Consider the following 22890-nt stretch of genomic DNA (forward strand, 5'->3'; position numbering starts at 1 on the left):
AACTTGGTGGCAATATGTTTGGAGGGAAAAGGGCATCGCACAACACCACCAAAACCTCATCCCAACTGTGGAGCATGGTGGAAGGGGCTGCTTTGCTGCCTCAGGGCCCGGACAGCTTGCAATCCAGGCCCAATCTTGAATTCAAAATTGTGTTAAGACATTTTACAGGAGGATGTCAGGGTAGAGTTCTATCACCTGAAGCCTAAGTTGGATAATTAAGACAATGATCTGAATGACGAGTAAATCAACAACAGAATGGTTAAAAAGAAGAAAATCAGTGTTTTGGAATGGATGAGTCAAAGTCCTGACCTTAATCCTGTAGAAACATTGTGAAAGGATCTGAATCAAGCGGTTATTGCAAGGAAGCCCATCAACGTCCCGGAGACTTTTGCAAACTTGAGACAAGCAGCAATGTTCTGTCCCCTTAGTTCAGTCCCTTCACACCTACATCCGTGACTCTGCACATGCTCTGGATCTTTTCAACGATTTCAGGTTCCCCGGCCCCCATCATCTTACTATTATGGATGTTTAGTGCCTATACATCTGCAACCCCTCTCCCCACCAGGAAGGCCTCAATGCTCTGTTTTTTTTCTGGACACCAGACCCAACCAGTTCCCCTCCACCACCACTCCTACCTTGCAGAGCTTATCCTCACTCTAAATAATTTCTCCTTTCAAGATTCAAAAACTTTATTGACATTCCAACTACACATCAGCTCTGCAGGGCAAAAATGAGACAGTGTTTCCCAGGGGCAAGTGCAATCATAACATAACAAATGCAACAATAAATAGTAAACATGACAATAAATAGTAAAAACACAACAGCCACATGTCGGTTAAAATCAAGTTATAAGTGTTCAGTGCAAGTTAAAAGTGTCCAAAGCAGAGTCAGGTAGAGCAGCTTTTGAGCAGACTGACTGCCTGTGGGAGGAAGCTATTTAGTAGCTTGTGGTTTCTTGTTTTGATACTCCTGAAGGCAGAAGAACAAACAGTTTATGGAGAGGGTGTAAGGGGTCTTTAATGATGTGCCGTCATTTCACTCCTTCCACATCCTTCAAGCAAAAGGTGCAGCCATGGGCACTCACATTGGTCCCAGCTATGTCTGCCTGTTTGTGGAACAGTCCACGTTCCAAGCCTCCCGCACTTTTCCTGGCTGCATTGGTACTGCTTCCAGCACCCATGTTGAACTTGTCGATTTCATCCACTCTGCCTCCAACTTCCAGCCTACCCTCAAATTTACCTGATCCATTTCCGACACCTCCCTTCCCATTCTCTACCTCTCTCTGTCTCTATCTCTGGAGATGTCATAAGGGGATGTGAGACTGGACCCAAATGCAGGACGCAGGCACTGGGGGCAGGACGGGACAAGTTAAAGGATAGGACAAGGTGTGGAGACAGTGGAGCTCCGAGAGATCTTGGGGTCCAAGGTGGTCCCGAGGCTTGGCTGGAGGCTGGGGTCCTGGGACTAGGAATGCTGGGAGGACAGCCACCTGGCTGGGCAGCAGAACTCCTGGGCAGGACTCAGATCTCCCAGGCGGGGCACAACCCATCGGATGCGAGGGATAGAAAGGGGGCAGAGTCCTCCGCCGGGCAACGGCTTACCCGACGGAGGCAGGGGGTAGTAAGGGAGCTCGGTCCAGGGTGACTTCAAGACTCGGGCGGGCTACGGAGCAGCCCAGTCCATCGCTCACTCACAGAACTCGTCGTTAACGGTGGAACTCCAAGCCGGGACGGACAGGACGACCCCCCCCCCCCCCAATACTCAATCTCAGAGCCCCTCATATTCACAGCCAACCGAAAGCTATCAGGTGCGACTCCTTGAGCCCAAATATGCTGAGATGATCCTCAGGTGTGACTACTTGAGTTCAAGGCGAAACAAGGGGCGGTCGAAGGACCCGGAGTCAGCGGACCGGGTCAAGAACCGGACCATAACAGGAGATGGCTTATCTACCAATGTCTATTATAAACCCACGGACTCTCGCAGCTGCCAGAACTATAGTTCACGCCCTGTTGCTTGTGAAAACGCCACCCCTTTCTCCCAATTCCTCTGCTCACAGGGTGAGGCTTTTCATTCTAGTATGAAGGAGATGTCCTCCATTTTCAAAGAAAGGGGCTTCCTTCCCTCCACTATCAAAGTTGCCCTCAACCTCATCTCTTCCATTTCACGCACGTCTGCTATTACCCCATCCTCACCTGCCACCCCACTAACCTCCACGTCCAGCACATAATTCACCATGACTTCCATCAACTCCAATGGGATCCCACCCCACATCTATCCCTTCCCCCCCACCCCACCCCATTTTCTGGATCGCTCCCTACGCGACTCCCTTGTCCGTTCGCCCCTCCCCCACTGATCTCCCACGGTGCTACTCCTCCTCCCCCCACTATCATTCACTCCTTCCAGGTGAGCAGACACTTCTGTTGGGGTCATGTACTGTGTCCAGTGCTCCCGGTGTGGCCTCCTGTCTGTCGGTGAGATCCGACACAGATTGGAAGACCTACCCTTTCCCCAAACACCTACGCTCAGCCTGAAAAACTGGGATCTCACCCATTTTGATTCCGCTTTCCATTTCGATAGGTCTATCCATGGCTTCCCCCACCGTCGTGGTGATGCCACACTTAGGTTGGGGGGAACAACACCTTATATTCCGTTAGGGTAGTCTCCAACCTCGATCACATGAACATCGATCTCGAACTTCCATCCAAACGAGATTTCTGAAATTCGGCCGGGCCGGGGGCTATCTTCCCCTAGATGAAGCTGCCAGCCGAACCGAGGGTTACAATTGTGGGGGATTGATTCGCTGGATGCTGTGTGATTACCCTGAGCACTGAACCAGTGGGGTCGATACTCGTCCTCGCCTGTTAAGTACTGTTAAAGTTGCGATTGTGGGCGGAGTAGCGGGTGCAGCTCCCGTTTTTAATACAGACCAGCGCTGGGGGGTGAGGGGAAGGAGTGGTCGGGTTTGGAAGTCCCCACCCCCCTGGGGAGAGTGAGATTTCCGAGGTAGTACCTCGCTGGTGCGGAAAGGCAAAAGCAGCCAGGTTCAAAGTCCCCGCTGCGGTCGGCTCCGCCTGTTCTCTGGAATTACGCCCGGCCCGAACCGAGTGGGAGACCTGGGCGGAGCGGGAATCTCGGTTCTTCGCTGAGTGGCCGAGCGCTGATGACGCACAGCGACGGGGATTGGCTGAAAGTTTGAATGGGCTGACGTCGTGAGAGCATGTCAGGTGAAGTTATCCCGCCGCCAGCCCTGGACAATGCCCTCGGCCCCGACAGCAAAAGCCCGAGGTGGGGTTTCAGAACCTGCGTCAGGAGACGGGGGAGAAGCTTTCTGCTTTTATTTTTCGGCTAGAGCGACCTCTAAACTGCTTGCGGCGCAGAGGGGTCATCCAGGCGGCTGGGGCGGATCAGATAAGAATGGACCAAATAGCCAGGGGCGCCCAGACCCATGACCGGATTTATTGGGGTCTCCGACAGTCTGGTAAGACGCGCCCCCCTCTATCTTTTGTTGAGCTGGTTAGAGAGATACGGGAAAAGGGAACACGTCGGAGGCGCGGGAGGGCTCCGTCTGCAGGGTACCCTGGAGACCGGCAGAGGAGACTGTGGCAGAGTGGAGATATGTCTGCTGTTATCAGCGGGTGTGATTTACCCCCCCATCTGATGGGGGGCGGGGGGGGGCTGATCATGCTTGCATAAAAGCATGCAGACACGGTCAAGAGGTTCAGTTGTTGCTCAGCCAAACAACAGAATGGGGGAAGAAATGTGACTTTGACCATGGAATGATTGCTGGTGCCAGAGTATCTGAGAAACTGCTTATACTCAAAACAGTCTCTCGAGTTAACAGAGAATGGTGCAGAAAAACAAGAAAAAAACCATCCGGTGACTGGCAGTTCAGTGGGTGAAAACACTTTGATAACGAGGGAGAGGTCGGAGGAGAATGGCCAGACTGGTTCAAGCTGACAGGAAGGTGACAGCAACTCAAATAACCACATGTTACAACAGTGGTGTGCAGAAGAGCATCTCTGAAAGCACAACACGTCCAGCCTGGAAGGAGATGGGCCACAGCAGCAGAATAGACAATAGGTGCAGAAGTAGACCATTCGGCCCTTCGAGCCTGCACCGCCATTCTGAGATCATGGCTGATCATCTACTATCAATACCCGGTTCCTGCCTTGTCCCCATATCCCTTGATTCCCCTATCCATATGATACCTATCTAGCTCCTTCTTGAAAGCATCCAGAGAATTGGCCTCCACTGCCTTCCGAGGCAGTGCATTCCAGACCCCCATAACCCTCTGGGAGAAGAAGTTTTTCCTTAGCTCTGTCCTAAATGACCTACCCCTTATTCTCAAACCATGCCCTCTGGTACTGGACTCTCCCAGCATCTGGAACATATTTCCTGCCTCTATCTTGTCCAATCCCTTAATTATCTTATGTGTTGCAATCAGATTCCCTCTCAATCTCCTTAATTCCAGCGTGTACAAGCCCAGTCTCTCTAACCTCTCTGCGTAAGACAGTCCTGACATCCCAGGAATTATCCTCATGAATCTACGCTGCACTTCCTCTACAGCCAGGACGTCCTTCCTTAACCCTGGAGACCAAAACTCTACACAATACTCCAGGTGTGGTCTCACCAGGGCCCTGTACAAATGCAAAAGGATTTCCTTGCTCTTGTACTCAATTCCCTTTGTAATAAAGGCCAACTTTGCATTAGCCTTCTTCACTGCCTGCTGCACTTGCTCATTCACCTTCAGTGACTGATGAACAAGGACTCCTAGATCTCTTTGTATTTCTCCCTCAACTAACTCTACACTATTCAGATAATAATCTGCCTTCCTGTTCTTACTCCCAAAGTGGATAACCTCACACTTATTCACATTAAACGTCATCTGCCAAGTATCTGCCCACTCACCCAGACTATCCAAGTCACCCTGGATTCTCCTAACATCCTCATCACGTCACACTGCCACCCAGCTTAGTATCATCAGCAAACTTGCTGATGTCATTCTCAAGGCCCTCATCTAAATCGTTGACATAAATCGTAAACAGCTGTGGTCCCAATACCGAGCCCTGTGGCACCCCACTAGTCACCACCTGCCATTCCGAGAAAAACATTCACCGCTACCCTTTGCTTTCTATCTGCCAACCAGTTTTCTATCCATGTCAATATCTTCCCCCCAATGCCATGAGCTTTGATTTTACCCACCAATCTCCTATGTGGGACCTTATCAAATGCCTTCTGAAAATCGAGGTACACTACAACCACTGGATCTCCCTTGTCTAACTTCCTGGTTACATCCTCGAAAAACAATAGATTAGTCAAGCATGATTTGCCCTTGGTAAGTCCATGCTGGCTTGGCCCAATCCTATCACTGCTATCTAGATATGCCACTATTTCATCTTTAATAATGGACTCTTAACATCTTCCCCACCACCGATGTTAGGCTGACAGGACAAACGTACACTCAGTGACCTGAACACTGAAAGGCCCCACAACCTACAGACGCACTTTCAAAGACTCTACTACCCACGTTCTCTGTATTTAATTATTAGTGACAATTTTTTTATTATTTGTTATTCTTTTTGATTTGCACGGTTTGTATTGGCGCATGGCCTAGTGGATAAGGCATCGGTCTAGGCACTTAACCACACTTTGCTCTGCGATGACACTGGTGCCAAGCTGCTTGGGTCCTAGTGCCCTTCCCTTGGACAACATCGGTGGTGTGGAGAGGGGAGACTTGCAGCTTGGGCAACTGCCGGTCTCCTATACAACCCTGCCCAGGCCTGCGCCCTTCCAAGGCACAAATCCATGGTCTCATGAGACTAACGGATGCACGGTTTGGCCTGTTTTGCATACTGGGTACACCTTGTTTGTCCTTGTTCTGTCATAAGGGAACAGGAGGCTGGACCCAAGTGCAGGACACAGGCACTGAAGTACTAGGAGCAGGACAGGAACAACTAAACGATAGACAAGATGCGGTGACCATTGTGTGTGTGAGGGACGTGACATTCAAGGTGATTCTGGGGTTCCAGGAGAGTTCAGGCCAGGAGGATCCCGGAGTTCACTGGGCAGGGCCCAGACCTCCCAGGCAGGAACACAGGGGCCTGGGCAGGTCACGGGGCACCTGGGTAGGTTGCAGGGCACAACCCATCAGCAGCAAGGGATGGAAAGGGGCAGAGTCCCCCATCAGGCAACAGCAGTCCAGCCAGGCTTGCCTGATGGAGGCAAGGGATAGGAAGGGAACTAGGTCCAAGGTGACTGCTAGACTTACTCAAAAAAACTCACCTTTAACCAGGGGAACTCCAAGCCAGGGTAAGCCCCCGAGCCCCCGAGCCCCCTATATACACCGCCAGCCGATGGGCATCAGGTGCACCTCCTTGAGCCCCAACAAGCCACGATGATCCACAGGTGTAACTAATTGGGCTCAAGGGTGAAAGGAGGGACGGCTACAAGACCTGGGTCCGGAGTTCTGCGGACTGGATCAAGAACCGGAATTGGGGCTCCAGACCGGAGCATAACATGTTCGTCGTTTTTCATTGATTCTACTGTATTTCTTTGTTTTACTGTGAACACCTGCAAGAAAATGAATTTCAGGGTGACGTATACAAACTTTGATTATAAACTTACTTTGAACTTTGAGTCTTTAGTGCCAGGAACAGACTAGAGAGAAGACACAACAGAGTCATGGGATGGGCAGTGGGGGGGGGGGGGGGGAGAGAAATGCAAAAAAAATCTTTATAATATTAATAATATATAAGTAATATTGATAACATGAGTTGTAGAGTCCTTGAAAGCGAGTCTGTGGGTTGTGGGATCAGCTCAGTGTTGGGGTGAGTGAACTTATCCACGCTGATTCAGGAGCCTGATGGTTGAGGGGTAATTATTGTATCTGAACCTGGTGGTGTAGGACCTGAGCCTCCCGTACCTCCTTCCCGATGGCAGCAGTGAGAAGAGATCATGGTCTGGGTGGTGGGGGGTCTGTGATGATGGGTGTTGATTTCCTGAGGCATTGCCCTTTGAAAATATCCTGGGTGCTGGGGAGGCTAGTGCCCATGATGGAGCTGGCCTAGTTTACAACCCTGTGCAGTTTTTTCTGATCCTGTGCAGTGGCCCCTCCATACCAGACTGTGATGCAAACAGTTAGAATGCTCCCCACGGTATACTGGTATAGAATTGCTGGAGTGTTTGGTGACATATCAAATCTCCTCAAACTCCTAATGAAGTATAGCTGCTGTCTTTCCTCGTTTGTAACTGCATCAATATGTTGTCCTCAGAGATGTTGTCATGGAGGGTTCAGGCAATGGAGGTGCTGGACAGTGCAGAACTGGGCACAAATGCTAATCTAAAATACTTTCCTAAACATTATCAACATTGTGTGCTGTGTCAAATCTCATCCCATATGCTCCTCTTTCTGGGATCTACTTAACAAGATCATACTAAGGTGCAGAAACTTGTAAAATTAGCTCCACCAAGGCTACCAGCCTCCGTAGAATCCAAGATATCTTCAAGGAGCGATGCCTTAGGAAGGTAGTGTCCATCATTAAGAGCCCCTGCCACCCAAATCATGCCCTCTTCACAGTGTTACCCGAAAGGTGGTACAGAAGCCTGAAGGCACACACTCAGCGATTCAGGAACAGCTTCTTCCCCTCTGCCATCAGGGAGGAGGTACAGGAGACGGAAGACACACACTCAGCGATTCAGGAACAGCTTCTTCCCCTCTGCCATCAGGGAGGAGGTACAGGAGCCTGAAGACACACACTCAACGATTCAGGAACAGCTTCATCCCTCTGTCATCAGGGAGGAGGTACAGGAGCCTGATGACACACACTCAGCGATTCAGGAACAGCTTCTTCCCCTCTGCCATCAGGGAGGAGGTACAGGAGCCTGAAGACACACACTCAGCGATTCAAGAACAGCTTCTTCCCCTCTGTCATCAGGGAGGAGGTACAGGAGCCTGAAGACACACACTCAGCGATTCAGGGTCAGTTTCTTCCCCTCTGCCATCAGGGAGGAGGTACAGGAGCCTGAAGACACACACTCAGCGATTCAGGAACAGCTTCTTCCCCTCTGTCATCTGATTCCGAAATGGACATTGAATCCATGAACTTCACTTCAATACTTTTTTTAAAATTTCTGTTTTATTTCACTACCTGTTGAACATAACTATTTAGTGGACATGTATGTCGTTAATGTAGCTCGGTATTTTTTCTATATTTGTTTATAATGTATTTTATTGTACTGCAGCCGTGTAGTTAACAAATTTTACCACATAGGGTTCGTTATCTTCCTCGACTCCCTGGGCCTGACGCAATGAGACCTCCCAGCCGCAGGGGCGCGGGGAGGCGCTGCTTCGCATCCGAGTCGGGGGGGGGGGCGGTGACTCGGTCCCGCCCCCAGCTTGCTTTCCATGGGACGACGGTCCTCGGGCGCCGACCAATGGCGGGTGGCGGGGAAGGAAGGAGGCGTCACTTCCGTCCCGCTGCTGGCAGGAGGACGAAGCGCAGACGTCGCCGGCTGAGGTACCGTTCAGCGGAGGGAAGCGGGCCGGATTCCGGCCGGCGGTTCGCCGACTGGTCGGGGCCGCCGCCACTCCAGCCGTATCAAACCCCCGCGGGGCACCGAGACCGGAACTGGCCCTCCTCCCCCGGGACCACCCCCCTCCCCCCCGCGGGATCGGCGCCTGGGGCATCGGGTCTGGAGTTGCCCCCTCACTCCCCCGGGCCAGTGGCACCGTGTCCGGTCCGGTCCGGCTCCCCTCCCCGGCAGTGAGATGGCGCCTCGCTGCTGATGATCCTTTAGGTGTGTTGCCCCGGGTTTCGGCTGCTGCGGTCTCTCCTGTTTCACATCTGACCTGTGATGTCTGCCCCACAGGTTGACTGCTGGTGCAGGCTTCAGCCGTCCGCCCAGGCGCCACGATGAGGCTGGCGGGTGAGTGAGCACTTTAGCCCGTCCCTTGCTTTTCACGTTGTTCCCTCAGTACGCGGGCAAGATCGCTACCTTCTTCACTGTGGCCAGTTTACATGTGTACTGTCACTGTTTAACACAGATACAGTCCCGGTGGGGACGGGTCTGTCACTGTGTGACACCGGGGTACGGTACCGGTGGGGATGGGTCTGTCATTGTGTAACACCGGGGTACGGTACCGGTGGGGATGGGTCTGTCATTGTGTAACACCGGGGTACGGTACCGGTGGGGATGGGTCTGTCATTGTGTAACACTGGGGTACGGTACTGGTGGGGACGGGTCTGTCATTGTGTGACACTGGGGTACGGTACTGGTGGGGACGGGTCTGTCCCTGTGTGACACCGGGGTACGGTACCGGTGGGGATGGGTCTGTCATTGTGTAACACTGGGGTACGGTACTGGTGGGGACGGGTCTGTCATTGTGTGACACTGGGGTACGGTACTGGTGGGGACGGGTCTGTCCCTGTGTGACACCGGGGTACGGTACCGGTGAGGACGGGTCCGTCACTCTGTGACACCGGGGTACGGTACCGGTGGGGACGGGTCTGTCTCTGTGTGACACTGGGGTACGGTACCGGTGGGGACGGGTCTGTCACTGTGTAACACCGGGGTACGGTACCGGTGGGGATGGGTCTGTCATTGTGTGACACTGGGGTACGGTACTGGTGGGGACGGGTCTGTCCCTGTGTGACACCGGGGTACGGTACCGGTGAGGACGGGTCCATCACTCTGTGACACCGGGGTACGTTACCGGTGGGGACGGGTCTGTCTCTGTGTGACACTGGGGTACGGTACCGGTGGGGACGGGTCTGTCACTGTGTAACACCGGGGTACGGTACCGGTGGGGATGGGTCTGTCACTGTGTGACACTGGGGTACGGTACCGGTGGGGACGGGTCTGTCCCTGTGCGACACTGGGGTACGGTACCGGTGGGGATGGGTCTGTCACTGTGTGACACCGGGGTACGGTACCAGTGGGGACGGTCTGTCAGTGTATAAAATCGGGATATTGTGGTGCAGCACTGGTTCAATGCTGTCCCCCCGGGACGGGGTCTGGAGTGTGGGGGCGTGGAGAGTGCTTGCCCCTGACGTTGTTTTCCCTCTGGTTTCAGGGCCCCTGCGGTTGGTGGTGCTGGTGCTGCTGCTGGGGGTCCTCTGGGTGCTGGGCAGCCTGCTCTCCGGCCAGGGCAGCACCTACAACAAGCTGCGGCAGCTCCTGAGCGGTGAGGCAGGGGCGTTGTGGGGGGGGATGTTCGGGACGGGAGCTGCTTCTCTCTCCCCTCCCCTCTTTAACCCTATCCCCTGCACTTTGTACACCCCCACCTGACTTGCTCTTTCACCCACATCCCCCCAGCCACCCAAGCTGACTATCTTCGGCTGCCACCTGAGTTCAGGTGTGGCCAGGAGACGGGGTGTGGCGTCCTCTCGGGGGGTTGTGGTGGGCGAGGGGGTCCGGGTGTAGGTGGAGGCTGATTGTGACGGTGGGTGGGTTGGCTGGGCTCCACGAGCCAGAGCTCACGTCTTCTCTCCCTCCCGCTACAGGTCCCCTGGATCAACCGACCGCAGGTAAGCCAGCAGCACGAGGAGCCGCGGGGGTGGGCGGGTAGGGACTGAGTGGGCTGCCTGCCCTGCCGTCCGCCTCCTGCCTCCGTTGCCTCTCCCCCCCCCCTGGGCCTGTGCCACAGTACCCCTCGTTTCCCGCCTCACAGCTTCGTCCCACTGACCCCGACCTCTGTCCTGTGCCCTGTGCAGAGTCGAAGCCGCGGAAGTACAAGTGCGGGCTCCCGATGCCGTGTCCGGAGAAACACTTTGCGTTCCGTATCGTCAGTGGGGCTGCCAACGTCATCGGCCCCAAATTCTGCATAGAGGACCAAGTGTGAGTAATACCTCTGTCCCCCATCCCCTCTACATCCGTTCCATCACCCCTCCTCTCTTCCTCCCCTTCCCCACCCCTCCACTACGTGCCCCCTAGATGCCTTCCCTTCCCCCTCCCACCCATCCCATTCTCCTCTATCCCTTCCCTCTTCCCCATATCCGTCGCACCCTTTTGACCACCCCCCACGACTGTCCGCTCACCCTCCGCGACATCCCTTCCTTCCCCATCTACACGAAACCCCCTTTTAACTGGGCACCCCTGGAAACGCAACTCATCAGCCCCTCGCTATTGTCCGTTCTCAGGCTTCGTCCATGACTTTGGTCCCGCCAAGTCCGCGAGCTTGGGATGTCTTGCCCGTCCAGACCCCAGTTTGTGCGGTTTACTACCCTCTGGCAAGAAATAACAGATTGTGCGCTGCGTACAATTAACAAGAAGTGTGTTTAAGAACGTTAACTTCAGCAAAAGTTAATAAAGGAAAAAAAAAACAAAAAGGGGTCCATGGTCCTTATGCAGTGACACGTGCATGGTGGAGCTCCAATCTTGATCTGGTGGACCCTCGGTCTGTGGGAAGGCAATGCACCCCCTTCTGAAGGTCACTTAAAATCTGTCTCAAGCAAACCAGCTCCCCCACGGGAGTATTGGCCCTTCCTCCTAGAAGCCATTCGTCTGCACAAAGCACCTTGTGCAACTGGAACGGCCTCCCTCCTGTCTTTCCCCAGCTCCCAGCCAACCAAAACACCTCCACCCCACATTCTCTGGAACCTGCTCTCAGTTCCACCACGTTGATGGCTGGAACCACATTCCTCAGTTGATAAACAAGCCTCTTATCTCAATTCAAACTGAAACAGGCTAAAAGCAGAACAAGCTGCTCTCAGAGAACTGCTAAAATTAACTACCGGCTGAATAGCTGTAAAACTTTTAACCAGGGTGTTACAAACATTCCTCCCTCCTTCCCTCTCCCTCTCTGTCTGATTCTTAACTCTGCTCCATCTCTGATCCTAAAAACTATATCTGGACTCCGAGGTCCCCTAAACCATAACTGAACCTCCATCTCTCATCTCAGTCCCCAAAAACCGTAAGACCCCTAACTCCGCTCTCTGTCCCCAAAACTATAAACTGACTTCTAAAACTGCTGTCTGTCCCCAAAACCGTAACGAGACCCCTAACTCCCTTCTCTGTCCCCAAAACCATAAACTGACTCCCTAACACCGCTGTCTGTCCCCAAAAACTGTGACCAGACCCCTAACTCCGCTCTCTGTCCCCAAAACTATAAACTGACTCCTAACACCGCTGTCTGTCCTCAGAAACTGTCACCAGACCCCTAACTCCGCTCTCTGTCCCCAAAACTATAAACTGACTCCTAACACCGCTGTCTGTCCTCAGAAACTGTGACCAGACCCCTAACTCCGCTCTCTGTCCCCAAAACTATAAACTGACTCCTAACACCGCTGTCTGTCCCCAAAAACTGTGACCAGACCCCTAACTCCGCTCTCTGTCCCCAAAACCATAAACTGACTCCCTAACACCGCTGTCTGTCCCCAAAAACTGTGACCAGACCCCTAACTCCGCTCTCTGTCCCCAAAACCATAAACTGACTCCCTAACACCGCTGTCTGTCCTCAGAAACTGTGACCAGACCCCTAACTCCGCTCTCTGTCCCCAAAACCATAAACTGACTCCTAACACCGCTGTCTGTCCTCAGAAACTGTGACCAGACCCCTAACTCCGCTCTCTGTCCCTAAAACTATAAACTGACTCCTAACACCACTGTCTGTCCTCAGAAACTGTGACCAGACCCCTAACTCCGCTCTCTGTCCCCAAAACTATAAACTGACTCCCTAACACCGCTGTCTGTCCCCAAAAACTGACCAGACCCCTAACTCCGCTCTCTGTCCCCAAAACTATAAACTGACTCCTAACACCGCTGTCTGTCCTCAGAAACTGTGACCAGACCCCTAACTCCGCTCTCTGTCCCCAAAACTATAAACTGACTCCTAACACCGCTGTCTGTCCTCAGAAACTGTGACCAGACCCCTAACTCCGCTCTCTGTCCCCAAAACTATAAACTGACTCCTAACACCGCTGTCTGTCCCCAAAAACTGTGACCAGACCCCTAACTCCGCTCTCTGTCCCCAAAACCATAAACTGACTCCCTAACACCGCTGTCTGTCCCCAAAAACTGTGACCAGACCCCTAACTCCGCTCTCTGTCCCCAAAACCATAAACTGACTCCCTAACACCGCTGTCAGTCCTCAGAAACTGTGACCAGACCCCTAACTCCGCTCTCTGTCCCCAAAACTATAAACTGACTCCCTAACACCGCTGTCTGTCCCCAAAAACTGACCAGACCCCTAACTCCGCTCTCTGTCCCCAAAACTATAAACTGACTCCTAACACCGCTGTCTGTCACCAGACCCCTAACTCCGCCCTCTGTCCCCAAAACTATAAACTGACTCCTAACACCGCTGTCTGTCCTCAGAAACTGTGACCAGACCCCTAACTCCGCTCTCTGTCCCCAAAACTATAAACTGACTCCTAACACCGCTGTCTGTCCCCAAAAACTGTGACCAGACCCCTAACTCCGCTCTCTGTCCCCAAAACTATAAACTGACTCCTAACACCGCTGTCTGTCCTCAGAAACTGTGACCAGACCCCTAACTCCGCTCTCTGTCCCCAAAACCATCCCTATGAACTTAAAAAAAGACACAACTTATTGTGAACAATGACCTCGACGGAGACGGTAGAATGGTGCCATCTGGAAGTTGCCGCCATTTTGAAGTCCACACCCGTAAAGCAGTCTCGCCCCTCCCTGCCACCCCTCGCCCTGCCTCGCCAGCTTGGTTGATGAGAGGGTCACTTTTGGTTCCAGGTTCATGAGCAGCGTGAAGAACAACGTCGGGCGTGGACTCAACATCGCGCTTGTGAATGGTAAGACGCCCAAACGCCGCACCATCCTCCCTCCTGGTAATCGGTTTGTCACTGTCACTCACACCAGTTTAGTGAAAGGCCTCCAATCTGCGACCCACCCAGCCAGATAAATCCACATGGAGCCTTTGTCGGGGACTTGGAGTATTGTGTGCAGTTTATGGCTTGGCACCTATGAAAGGATGTGCTGGCATTGGAGAGGGTCCAGAGTGATCCCGGGAGTGAAAGGGTTAGCATTTGTTGGCTCTCAGCCTGTACTCGCTGGAGTTTAGAGGAATTGGGGGTGGGTGTCCAATATTAAAAGGACTGAATAGAGTGGAAGTGGCGAGGATGTTTCCTGTGGTAGGAGAGTCTAGGACAGGAGGGCGCAGCCTCAGAAGAGAAGGACATCCATTTAGAACAGAGATTTCTTTATTCAGAGGGTGGTGAATCTGTGGAATTTGTTGCCACAGCCGGCTGTGGAGGCCAAGTCACTGGGTATATCTAAAGCGGAGGTTGACAGGTTCTTGATTAGTTGGGGTGTCAAAGGTTATGAGGAGAGGGCAGGAGAATGGGTTTGATAGGGGCAGAAAAGACTTGATGGGCTGAATGGCCTACTTCTGCTGCATCTACTGGTCTGAATTCCGGGCCCACCACACAATGCGATCACTTCGCTGTAACAGCAGGGCTAATGGTCTGAAAACGTTATTTCCAGGAGTCACGGGAGAGCTGATGGATGCCAAATACTTCGACATGTGGGCTGGAGGTGAGGCCCGATGCAGGGGAGACTGAATGGGAGGGGGTGGGGGCCCGTGGGAGTGCAGATGGTGGGAAAGGGTGGGTTCCCATTGGGAGTGTGGACGGTGGGAGTGAATGGGACGGGGGTGGGGTCCCATAGGGGTGCAGACAGTGAGAGGGAAGGGGTGGGGTCCCATTGAGAGTGAGGACAGTGAGAGTGAATGGGAATGGGTGGGGTCTCATTGAGAGTGTGGATAGTGAGGGTGAATGGGAAGTGATGGGGTCCCATTGAGAGTGCGGATAGTGGGGGTGAATAGGAAGGGGTGGGGTCCCGTGAGAGTGAATGGGAAGGGGTGGGGTCCCATTGAGAGTGAATGGGAAGGGGTGGGGTCCCATTGAGAGTGAATGGGAAGGGGTGGGGTCCCATTGAGAGTGAATGGGAAGGGGTGGGGTCCCATTGAGAGTGAATGAGAAGGGGTGGGGTCCCGTGTGAGTGAATGGGAAGGGGTGGGGTCCCATTGAGAGTGAATGGGAAGGGGGGTGGGGTCCCATTGAGAGTGAATGGGAAGGGGTGGGGTCCCGTGAGAGTGAATGGGAAGGGGTGGGGTCCCATTGAGAGTGAATGGGAAGGGGTGGGGTCCCATTGAGAGTGAATGAGAAGGGGTGGGGTCCCGTGTGAGTGAATGGGAAGGGGTGGGGTCCCATTGAGAGTGAATGGGAAGCGGTGGGGTCCCTTGAGAGTGAATAGGAAGGCGTGGGGTCCCATTGAGAGTGCGGACAGTGGGAGTTAGGAGATATACGTGTTCTCTGTCCCTACTGCACTCTGATTCCAGATACGGGAATTACGGAGCTGTTGAAGTTCCTGCGGCCGATCTATGAGGGGACACTGGTGTTCGTGGCTTCCTACGACGACCCAGCCACAAAGTGAGTTTCCCCTCTGTTTCTCGGCCCGCCCCCCCCCCCCACTCTCGTTTCACCACTCTGCTGTTGTTGGTGACTTGGCCAAGTTTGTGCGTTGTGTTATTTGCCCGCAGGATGAACGACGAGGCAAAGCGGATATTCAGCGAGCTGGGCAGCAAGGCCATTCACACGCTGGGCTTTCGCGACAGCTGGGTGTTCGTCGGGGCCAAAGGCATCGATAACAAGAGTCCCTTCGAGCAGGTCCGTGAACCTCCCGCCCCCTCCCGTTTCCCCCAGAGTCCTCCCCTGCCCCTTGGGGGCACCTGCACTGCTTCTGCCCCCAGGGTATTGAATGTAGTCACTCGAGCTGTTCAAGGTGTGTTCAGGATTGGAGCTCTCCAGTGTGGAGGAGCGCGCAGTGAAACGGGAGCGTCTGCACTGGGGGTGGGGCACTGCCCACTGTGGGAGGATACCAGAACACCCGGAGGAAATCCGTGCGGTTGTGGGGAAAACGTAGACCGCAGCGGGATTTGATCCCGGATCGCTGGCCCTGTAATATCGTTACCGCTGTAATTAACCGCGTGGCCAAGTGGTTAAGGCACTGGTCTAGTGATCTGAAGGTCGCTAGTTCGAGCCTCAGCTAAGGCAGCGTGTTGTGTCCTCAAGCAAGGCACAACCACACATTGCTCTGCGATGACATGGCCCTTGCCCTTCCCCTGGACAACATTGGTGGCGTGGAGAGGGGAGACTTGCAGCTTGAGCAACTGCTGGTCTCCCATACAACCCTGCCCAGGTCTGCACCCTGGAAACCTTCCAAGGCACAAATCCATGGTCTGTCAAGACTAACAGATGCCTATTTTTTCATAATTAACCAATTTGATTGATTAATGGATAAGATTAATCATTTAATAACTAACAATACAGTCAAGGAATATAAAGCCATGCACACAGGATGCTGGAGGATCTCTGCTGGTCGGGCAGCCTCTCTGGCGGGGTGGAGGTGCATAAGGTGATGAGAGGCATTGATCGTGTGGATAGCCAGAGGCTTTTTTGGGGCTGAGATGGCTAACACAAGGGGGCATGGCTTTGAGGCGCATGGAAGTAGGTTTTGAGGGGATGTCAGGGGTAAATATTTTCAAACAGAGAGTGGTGGGTGCATGGAATGCACTACGTACAGTGGTGGTAGAGGCGGATTCATTAGGGTCTTTTAAGGGGCACTAGGCAGATGGAGCTGAGAAAAATAGAGGGCTATGTAGTAGGGCAATTCTAAGCAGTTTCCAGAGTAGATTACATGGCCGGTACTACGTTGAAAGGCCTGTAATATGCTGTAGTTATCTTTGTTTCTATAAAATGAATAAATGGTCGACGTTTTGGCCAATATATTTATTTGGGACTGGAAAGAAAGGGGTGTTATGTACCCCATAACTGGGTGTCTGACCAGCAGAGAAAGAAGAATCCGTTGGGGGTCTGGTTGTACCAAACTAAAGGTGTTTATTAGTAAACTACACAATACTAATAAACCTAAAAGTGTAGGAATAATAATAATCAATAATAAACAAACACTATCCATATCTAGGGGTAAATGAATTGTCATCGGAAAGTATAGAGTTTAGTTCATAAATGCTGAAGTAGTTATGGTTGTATTGAAATCGTTGGGACAGAGAGAGAGCGAGCAAGATGTAACAGCAACTGCTACGGCAGGCAAACCTTTTTGTGGCTTTCTTAATCCATTGTATCGTTGTGGCCATTCAGTTATGACCCCTCTGGTCTTCAGCTAGACCGTTCTTCTGTGGTGGACTCGTCACTCTGGCATGAGTGGACACACACACAAGTCCCCACCGGTCCTGCTGTAACACTGTGAGCTTTACTGACCGATCTGATTCAGTCTCCGAAACTCCCACCTTTCTGTGGGTTCCCAACACTCAGTCAGTGTCCACTGGTGTGTCTGAAGGGTGTCTCTCCAGACCTGTCTTTTATCCCCACTCATGGGGTCTCAGCTATCCATCAACTCTGAATGACCGTGTCCATCAAATCAGGCCACTCCTGTTATCTCCTAAGGAATGTTAACGAGCAAAGTACAGTCCTTGTAGTGAAGGTAAACAATCCAGGAAGAGTCATAATGCAGTAAATCAACAGTCTCTCTCCGCCTCTTATCTGTAGCAAATATTCTTGCCTGGGCTTTATCTCTGTCTCTGTCATGAGCAGCATAACAACAGCAATAGTTCATAGTTCTCGGGGGGGGGGGGGGGTGGTTGGCAATGGTTAACTCTGCACCCTATTGACCATCAGGTCTGTTCGTCACTCGTAACGGGGAAGATGCTGCAATACAAAGGCGGGGGGAGAAGAAGGAGGATAGCTAGAAGGTGATAGCTGAAGCCAGGTGGGTGGGAAAGGTAACGGGCTGGAGAGGAAGGAATCTGATAGGAGAGGAGAGTGGACCATGGCAGAAAGGAAAGGAAGGGGGAAAGTGATAAGGCAGGTAGGATGAAGCAAGGCTAGAGTAGGGAATAGACTAAAAGGGGAGGGCAATTGTTTTTACTGGAAGGAGAAACAATATTCATGCCGTCAGGTTGGAGGCTGCCCAGATGGAATATAAGGTGTTGCTCCTCCACCCTGAGGGTGGCCCTATCTTGGCACAAAAGGAGGCCACGGACTGGCATGTTGGAACGGGAATTAAAATGTTTGGCCACTGGAATCACCTGCTTTTGGCGGGTGGAGTGGAGATGCTTGACGGAGCAGTTTCCCAGTTTACCACGGTTCTCACCGGTGTGAAGGAGGCCGCATCGGGACACAATAGACGACCTCAGCAGATTCACAGATGCAGTGTTGCCTCACCTGGGAGGAGGTCTGTTTAGGGCCCTGAATGGACGCGAGGGAGGAGGTGAATGGGCAGTTCCAGGGAAGAGTGCTGGGAGGGACGGGTCGACAAGGGAATCACAGAGATCCCTGTGGAAAGCAGAGTGAGAGGAAGAGGTAAGGACATGTTCAATGGCAAGATCACTTTAATGAATGAATATTCTTAATTGATGCTAATCAGCAAGGTGGTCATTTAACAACAATAATTAATGCTAATTGATGAATGGCACTTAATATTGTTAATTATTGTGATTAATATCATTAATTACATTTAATTTATTAACATCTTTGGATTGTGGGAGGAAACTGGAGCACCCAGAGGAAACCCACATGGTCATGGGGAGAACACATTGTACAAATTTGTTACAGAGAGCAGTGGGAATTGAACCTGGATCACTGGGGCTGTAATAATGTTACATTATTAGGCCTTGAGAGTGTTTTGATGCAGTGGCCAAGGTGATTGATGAGGACGGGTAGTGGACATTCCTACGAGAACGTCACAAAGATAGTCAACTAGATCTACATTGACCCTGCAGTGGGGCTTCAGAGTTGGCTTGCATATCGACAAAGGGTGCAAAACTGGGCTGAGAAGTGGCAGATGTGAGGAGGTTCATTGTGGTAGGTCAAATATGATGGCAGGATACAGTATTAATGGTAAGACTCTTGGCAGTGTGGATGATCAGAGGGATCTTGGGGTCTTAGTCCATAGGACACTTAAAGCTGCTGCACAGGTTGACTCTGTGGCTAAGAAAGCATACGGTATATTGGCCATCAACTGTGGGATTGAGTTCAAGAGCTGAGAGGTAATGTTACAGCTATATAAGACCCTGGTCAGACCCCACTTGGAGTACTATGCTCAGTTCTGGTCGCCTCACTACAGGAAGGATGTGGAAACCATAGAAAGGGTGCAGAGGAGATTTACAAGGATGTTGCCTGGATTGGGGAGCATGCCTTCTGAGAATAGGTTGAGTGAACTTGGCCTTTTTTCCTTGGCGTGACGGAGGATGAGAGGTGCCCTGATAGAGGTGTATAAGATGATGAGAGGCATTGATTGTGTGGCTAGTCAGAGGCTTTTTCCCAGGGCTGCAATGGCTAGCACGAGAGGGCACAGTTTTAAGGTGCTTGGAGGTAGGTACAGAGGAGATGTCAGGGGTAAGATTTTTACGCAGAGAGTGGTGAGTGCATGGAATTGGCTGACGGTGGTGGAGGTGAATCGATAGGGTCTTTTAAGAGACTCCTGGCTGACTACATGGAGCTCAGAAAAATAGAGGGCTATGGGTCACCCTAGGTAATTTCTAATGTAAGGACATGTTCAGCACAGCTTTGTGGGCCGAAGGGCCTGTATTGTGCTGCAGGTTTTCTATGTTTCTAAAGAGTTGCAGTGGAAAGGGTGTGTTCTGGCCGGAGAGGTGTTCCACAGGGATCCCTACTGTTTGTGGAAGTGTGTACACTCCCTGGTTGCTTTACCAGGTCTCAACTAGGTAGCAACTGAGGGTACGTTTGTGATCTTCTGCTGCTGTAGCCCGACAACTTGCAGGTTGCCCAGTCTGGCCATTCTCCTCTGACCTCTCTCATTAACGAGGCGTTTTCACCCACAGAGCTGCCGCTCATTGGTTGTTTTATTTTGCACCTCTCTCTGTCAACTCCAGAGAGTGTTGTGGATGAAAATCCCAGGAGATCAGCAGTTTCTGAGATACTCAAACTGCCCTGTCTGGCACCAACAATCATTCCACGGTCAAAGTCACATTTCTTCCCCCATTCTGATGTTTGGTCTGAAGCTCTTGACCGCATCCGCGTGCTTTTATGCACTGAGTTGTTGCCATGTGAGAGGCTGGTTGGATATTTGCATTAGCGAGCAGGTGTACCTAGTAAAGTGTAGTTCACTTCGACACGCTGTTTGGCACAGATGTGGTGGGCTGAAGGGGACTGTTCGATGTTCCATGGGCCACGTGACAAGCCCCTTTCAAGGTTAGCGTGACGCTATTACATCTCAGCTCTTACAGGAACTCTAATGTCCTCCCCGTAGACCGCTTGTGTTTCCTCTGGTTTGCTCCCGCAGACCAAGGCCGTACTGGGCAGAAGGTTAATTGTTCATTGTAAATTGCCCTGTGGTTAGGCTCGGCTCATCTCAGGACAGTGTGACTCGAGCCGCTGGTTCCGCGCTGCGTCTCCGTCTAAGTAAAAGACCTCTCCCCCTCCAGTGAGAATGTCTGCTGACCCGGACCCCGGTTTTCTCTCCCGCAGCACGTGAAGAACGACAAGAGCACCAACAAGTATGAGGGCTGGCCGGAGGCCGTCGAGATCGAGGGCTGTATCCCCCACAAGCTGGTGTGAGGCGGACACCAGGCACCCCCCCCACTCCCACCCCGGAAGTGGCGGGTGGAGGGTCTGTGGCTCGTGGTCCAGCTGACCCGACTCCATAGGAGCTCATTCCAGGGCCGTCTCCCCACCTGCTCCCACCCTCGAGGAATGAACCCCTTGCCCTCCCTAGTTCCCTTCATTCCCCCCCCCTCATTCCTTCCTGGGGCAGATCCCTCAGTTCCCCTTCCTCCTCCACCACCTTTATCTCATATGGCTCCCAACCCCCTCGTCTGGCCCTCTCCACCCACTCAACTCCCCTCCCTCATCCCCCACCCTCTTCCTCCCCTCCCTCACCCTTCCCTGACCCCAATTCACATTCCCCTCCTCCCTCACCTTCCTGAGTAGGCTCCCTCCTTCGCCTCCCGTGTCTCCAACCCAGATGGTGCAGGGACCGTAACGATAACACTCACTGAATGTCCGCCAGGGCCACAGCCCTCCCACCCACCCTGACTCTCCCCAGAGCCCTGGGTCGGTTGCTGGCTCTGACACTCCCTTGGGCTCCCCACCCCTCCCATATCTCCCACCTCTCTCCACAACGAGCTGCTACATTCCCAGGAAGAGGATAGGCCCCCCCCCACCCTTCCCCAAGGACGGGGCCAATTTCATTTTTGCTCATTTCATGTTCGCTCATTTCTATTTAAAGATAATAAATTGTTTTATAGTGAAGCACGTTAATGTATTACTGCTTCGTTGTATAACCATTCAGACACGTTTTGACGCACGCTCACCACGCTTTTTTTACACGAATGCACTCTGAAATATATAACAAGCACACTTAAAAATGCACCATGTGCCCAAACACACATGTAAATAAGCAAAACGTGTACAAATGCACACGCACGCAAGCACAGCCGCTCTCCGTGTGCCGGTGTTGGCTGCTGTCTGGATCGTGGGAGTCCACAGGCCGGTCACAGACAGTGGATCTGCTCACAGCCGTCTCGATCAATAATGGATGGCTCGAGCTGAAACCTGAGGCAACCCCTCCCCTGCCTGCCACAGGTGATGTGACCGTCTCCGGCTCCTGCTTCCCAGCAGTGAGCCAGCTCCATCGCCGCTCGCTGGACCTCCCCGTGCACGGTAGGATCCTACCCCATGGGGAGTTACCCACCCCCCAACCTTCCTCCTTCCTTCCCTCCCCCGTCCCACTTTGTATGGGGGACAGGAATGAGTGGATGTGTGGGAAATTCTTTACACGGAGGGGAGGGGGGGTGGCTGTCGGTCTGGCCTTCCCACCGGACGAGCGGAGCTCTCGCAACGGAAGGCGCAGAGCGAATCCCCCGCGGGTCTCGCCGGGTTCGATGTTGGCCTGGTGCTTCCCCCGGCTGGAGGCGTTCGCCGGGCGAGGATTCAGTTTCAGACTGATCGGCGCCCGAAAGATAGAGCTGAAGAGATGTTTACTCACCCAGAGCTGCTGAGTGGAACGAATTCCCCCGAGTACTGAGAGGGAGACACAGAAGGAACTGAGGGATGTCACAGGTGCATCAAAACGTACAGCGAGATGCCTCGCTGGTGACAACAGCCGGCACAGTCCGAGTATGGGGGGAGCACCACACTACTGGTGTGTGCAGCTCACTATCCCTAACACACCACGTCTCCGAAACGTGGGAGCTCCCAGAGGAAACCCACACAGGGGAAAACTCCTTCCGGGCAGCGGCGGAGATTGTTGGCAGTTTAAAGCGTTACGCTACCCAGGGCGCTCGGAAGGCAACGTGCAGGCTATGCCAGAGCTTTTCATCTTGTCAATATTAATAGGGGCCCAGGACGTCAACTGACTCCTTTGAGCAGCTGCTTTCAAAAGCTCAGCTGGCAAAATGCTGTCAGGGTTGAGAAGGAAAGCCTTTGTCCGGCAGCGCACACGAAACGCTGGAGGAGCTCAGCGGGCCAGGCAGTGTCTATGGAAGAGTCCAGTCTCAGCCTGAAACGTGGAGTCTACTCTTTTCCATCGATGCTGAGTTCCTCCAGCATTTTGTGTGTGTGTGTGTTGCTTGGACTTCCAGCATCTGCAGATTTTATTTGTGAAAGATTTCGCCTGGTATGAGTTGGGTTCATTTTTTTTTTGCTGGGGGAGGTGGGGGGGGGGGGCAGTCGACAAGCATCCATAATACATAGGAGCTGAATTAGACAATTTCGATTCTGCTGCCATTCTATCCTTGCTGATGTATTGTCCCTCCAAACCCACTTCCTCCTCGATAGCTTCAACACCCTGATTAATCAACCTCCTTTATATATAACCCAGTGATTTGGCCTCGGCAGCCGTCTGTGGCACTGAATTCCACAGATTCGCCACCCTCTGGTT

The 22890-nt window shown here is 52.7% G+C and overlaps 2 protein-coding genes across 2 annotated transcripts in view; both read left to right on the forward strand.

Annotated features, from left to right (window-relative positions):
* The first annotated feature begins 8427 nt into the window (after positions 1-8427).
* fam3a (FAM3 metabolism regulating signaling molecule A) lies at positions 8428-21260 on the forward strand. The gene is made up of 10 exons (XM_059949470.1): positions 8428-8516; positions 8869-8925; positions 10073-10183; positions 10503-10526; positions 10713-10836; positions 13705-13763; positions 14455-14505; positions 15311-15401; positions 15512-15638; positions 20478-21260. The coding sequence occupies exons 2-10, from the start codon at positions 8913-8915 to the stop codon at positions 20565-20567; spliced, it is 690 nt and encodes a 229-aa protein (XP_059805453.1). The 5' UTR covers positions 8428-8516; positions 8869-8912; the 3' UTR covers positions 20568-21260.
* Positions 21261-22061: 801 nt separating this feature from the next.
* LOC132380702 (N-acylglucosamine 2-epimerase-like) overlaps positions 22062-22890 on the forward strand; it is a 25698-nt gene continuing 24869 nt past the window's right edge. The window contains exon 1 of the mRNA XM_059949689.1: positions 22062-22303. Within this exon, the coding sequence (XP_059805672.1) occupies positions 22062-22303 (242 nt within the window). The remainder of the gene's footprint in view (positions 22304-22890) is intronic.

This window comes from Hypanus sabinus, chromosome 24 (genome assembly GCF_030144855.1).
Source record: "Hypanus sabinus isolate sHypSab1 chromosome 24, sHypSab1.hap1, whole genome shotgun sequence".
Lineage (NCBI taxonomy): Eukaryota > Metazoa > Chordata > Chondrichthyes > Myliobatiformes > Dasyatidae > Hypanus > Hypanus sabinus.

Excerpts from the sequence above, each read along its gene's own strand:
- fam3a (XM_059949470.1), top strand. Across the intron at positions 14,506-15,310 it reads CTTCGACATGTGGGCTGGAG|ATACGGGAATTACGGAGCTG; the intron begins GTGAGGCCCGAT and ends CTCTGATTCCAG. Across the intron at positions 15,402-15,511 it reads TACGACGACCCAGCCACAAA|GATGAACGACGAGGCAAAGC; the intron begins GTGAGTTTCCCC and ends ATTTGCCCGCAG.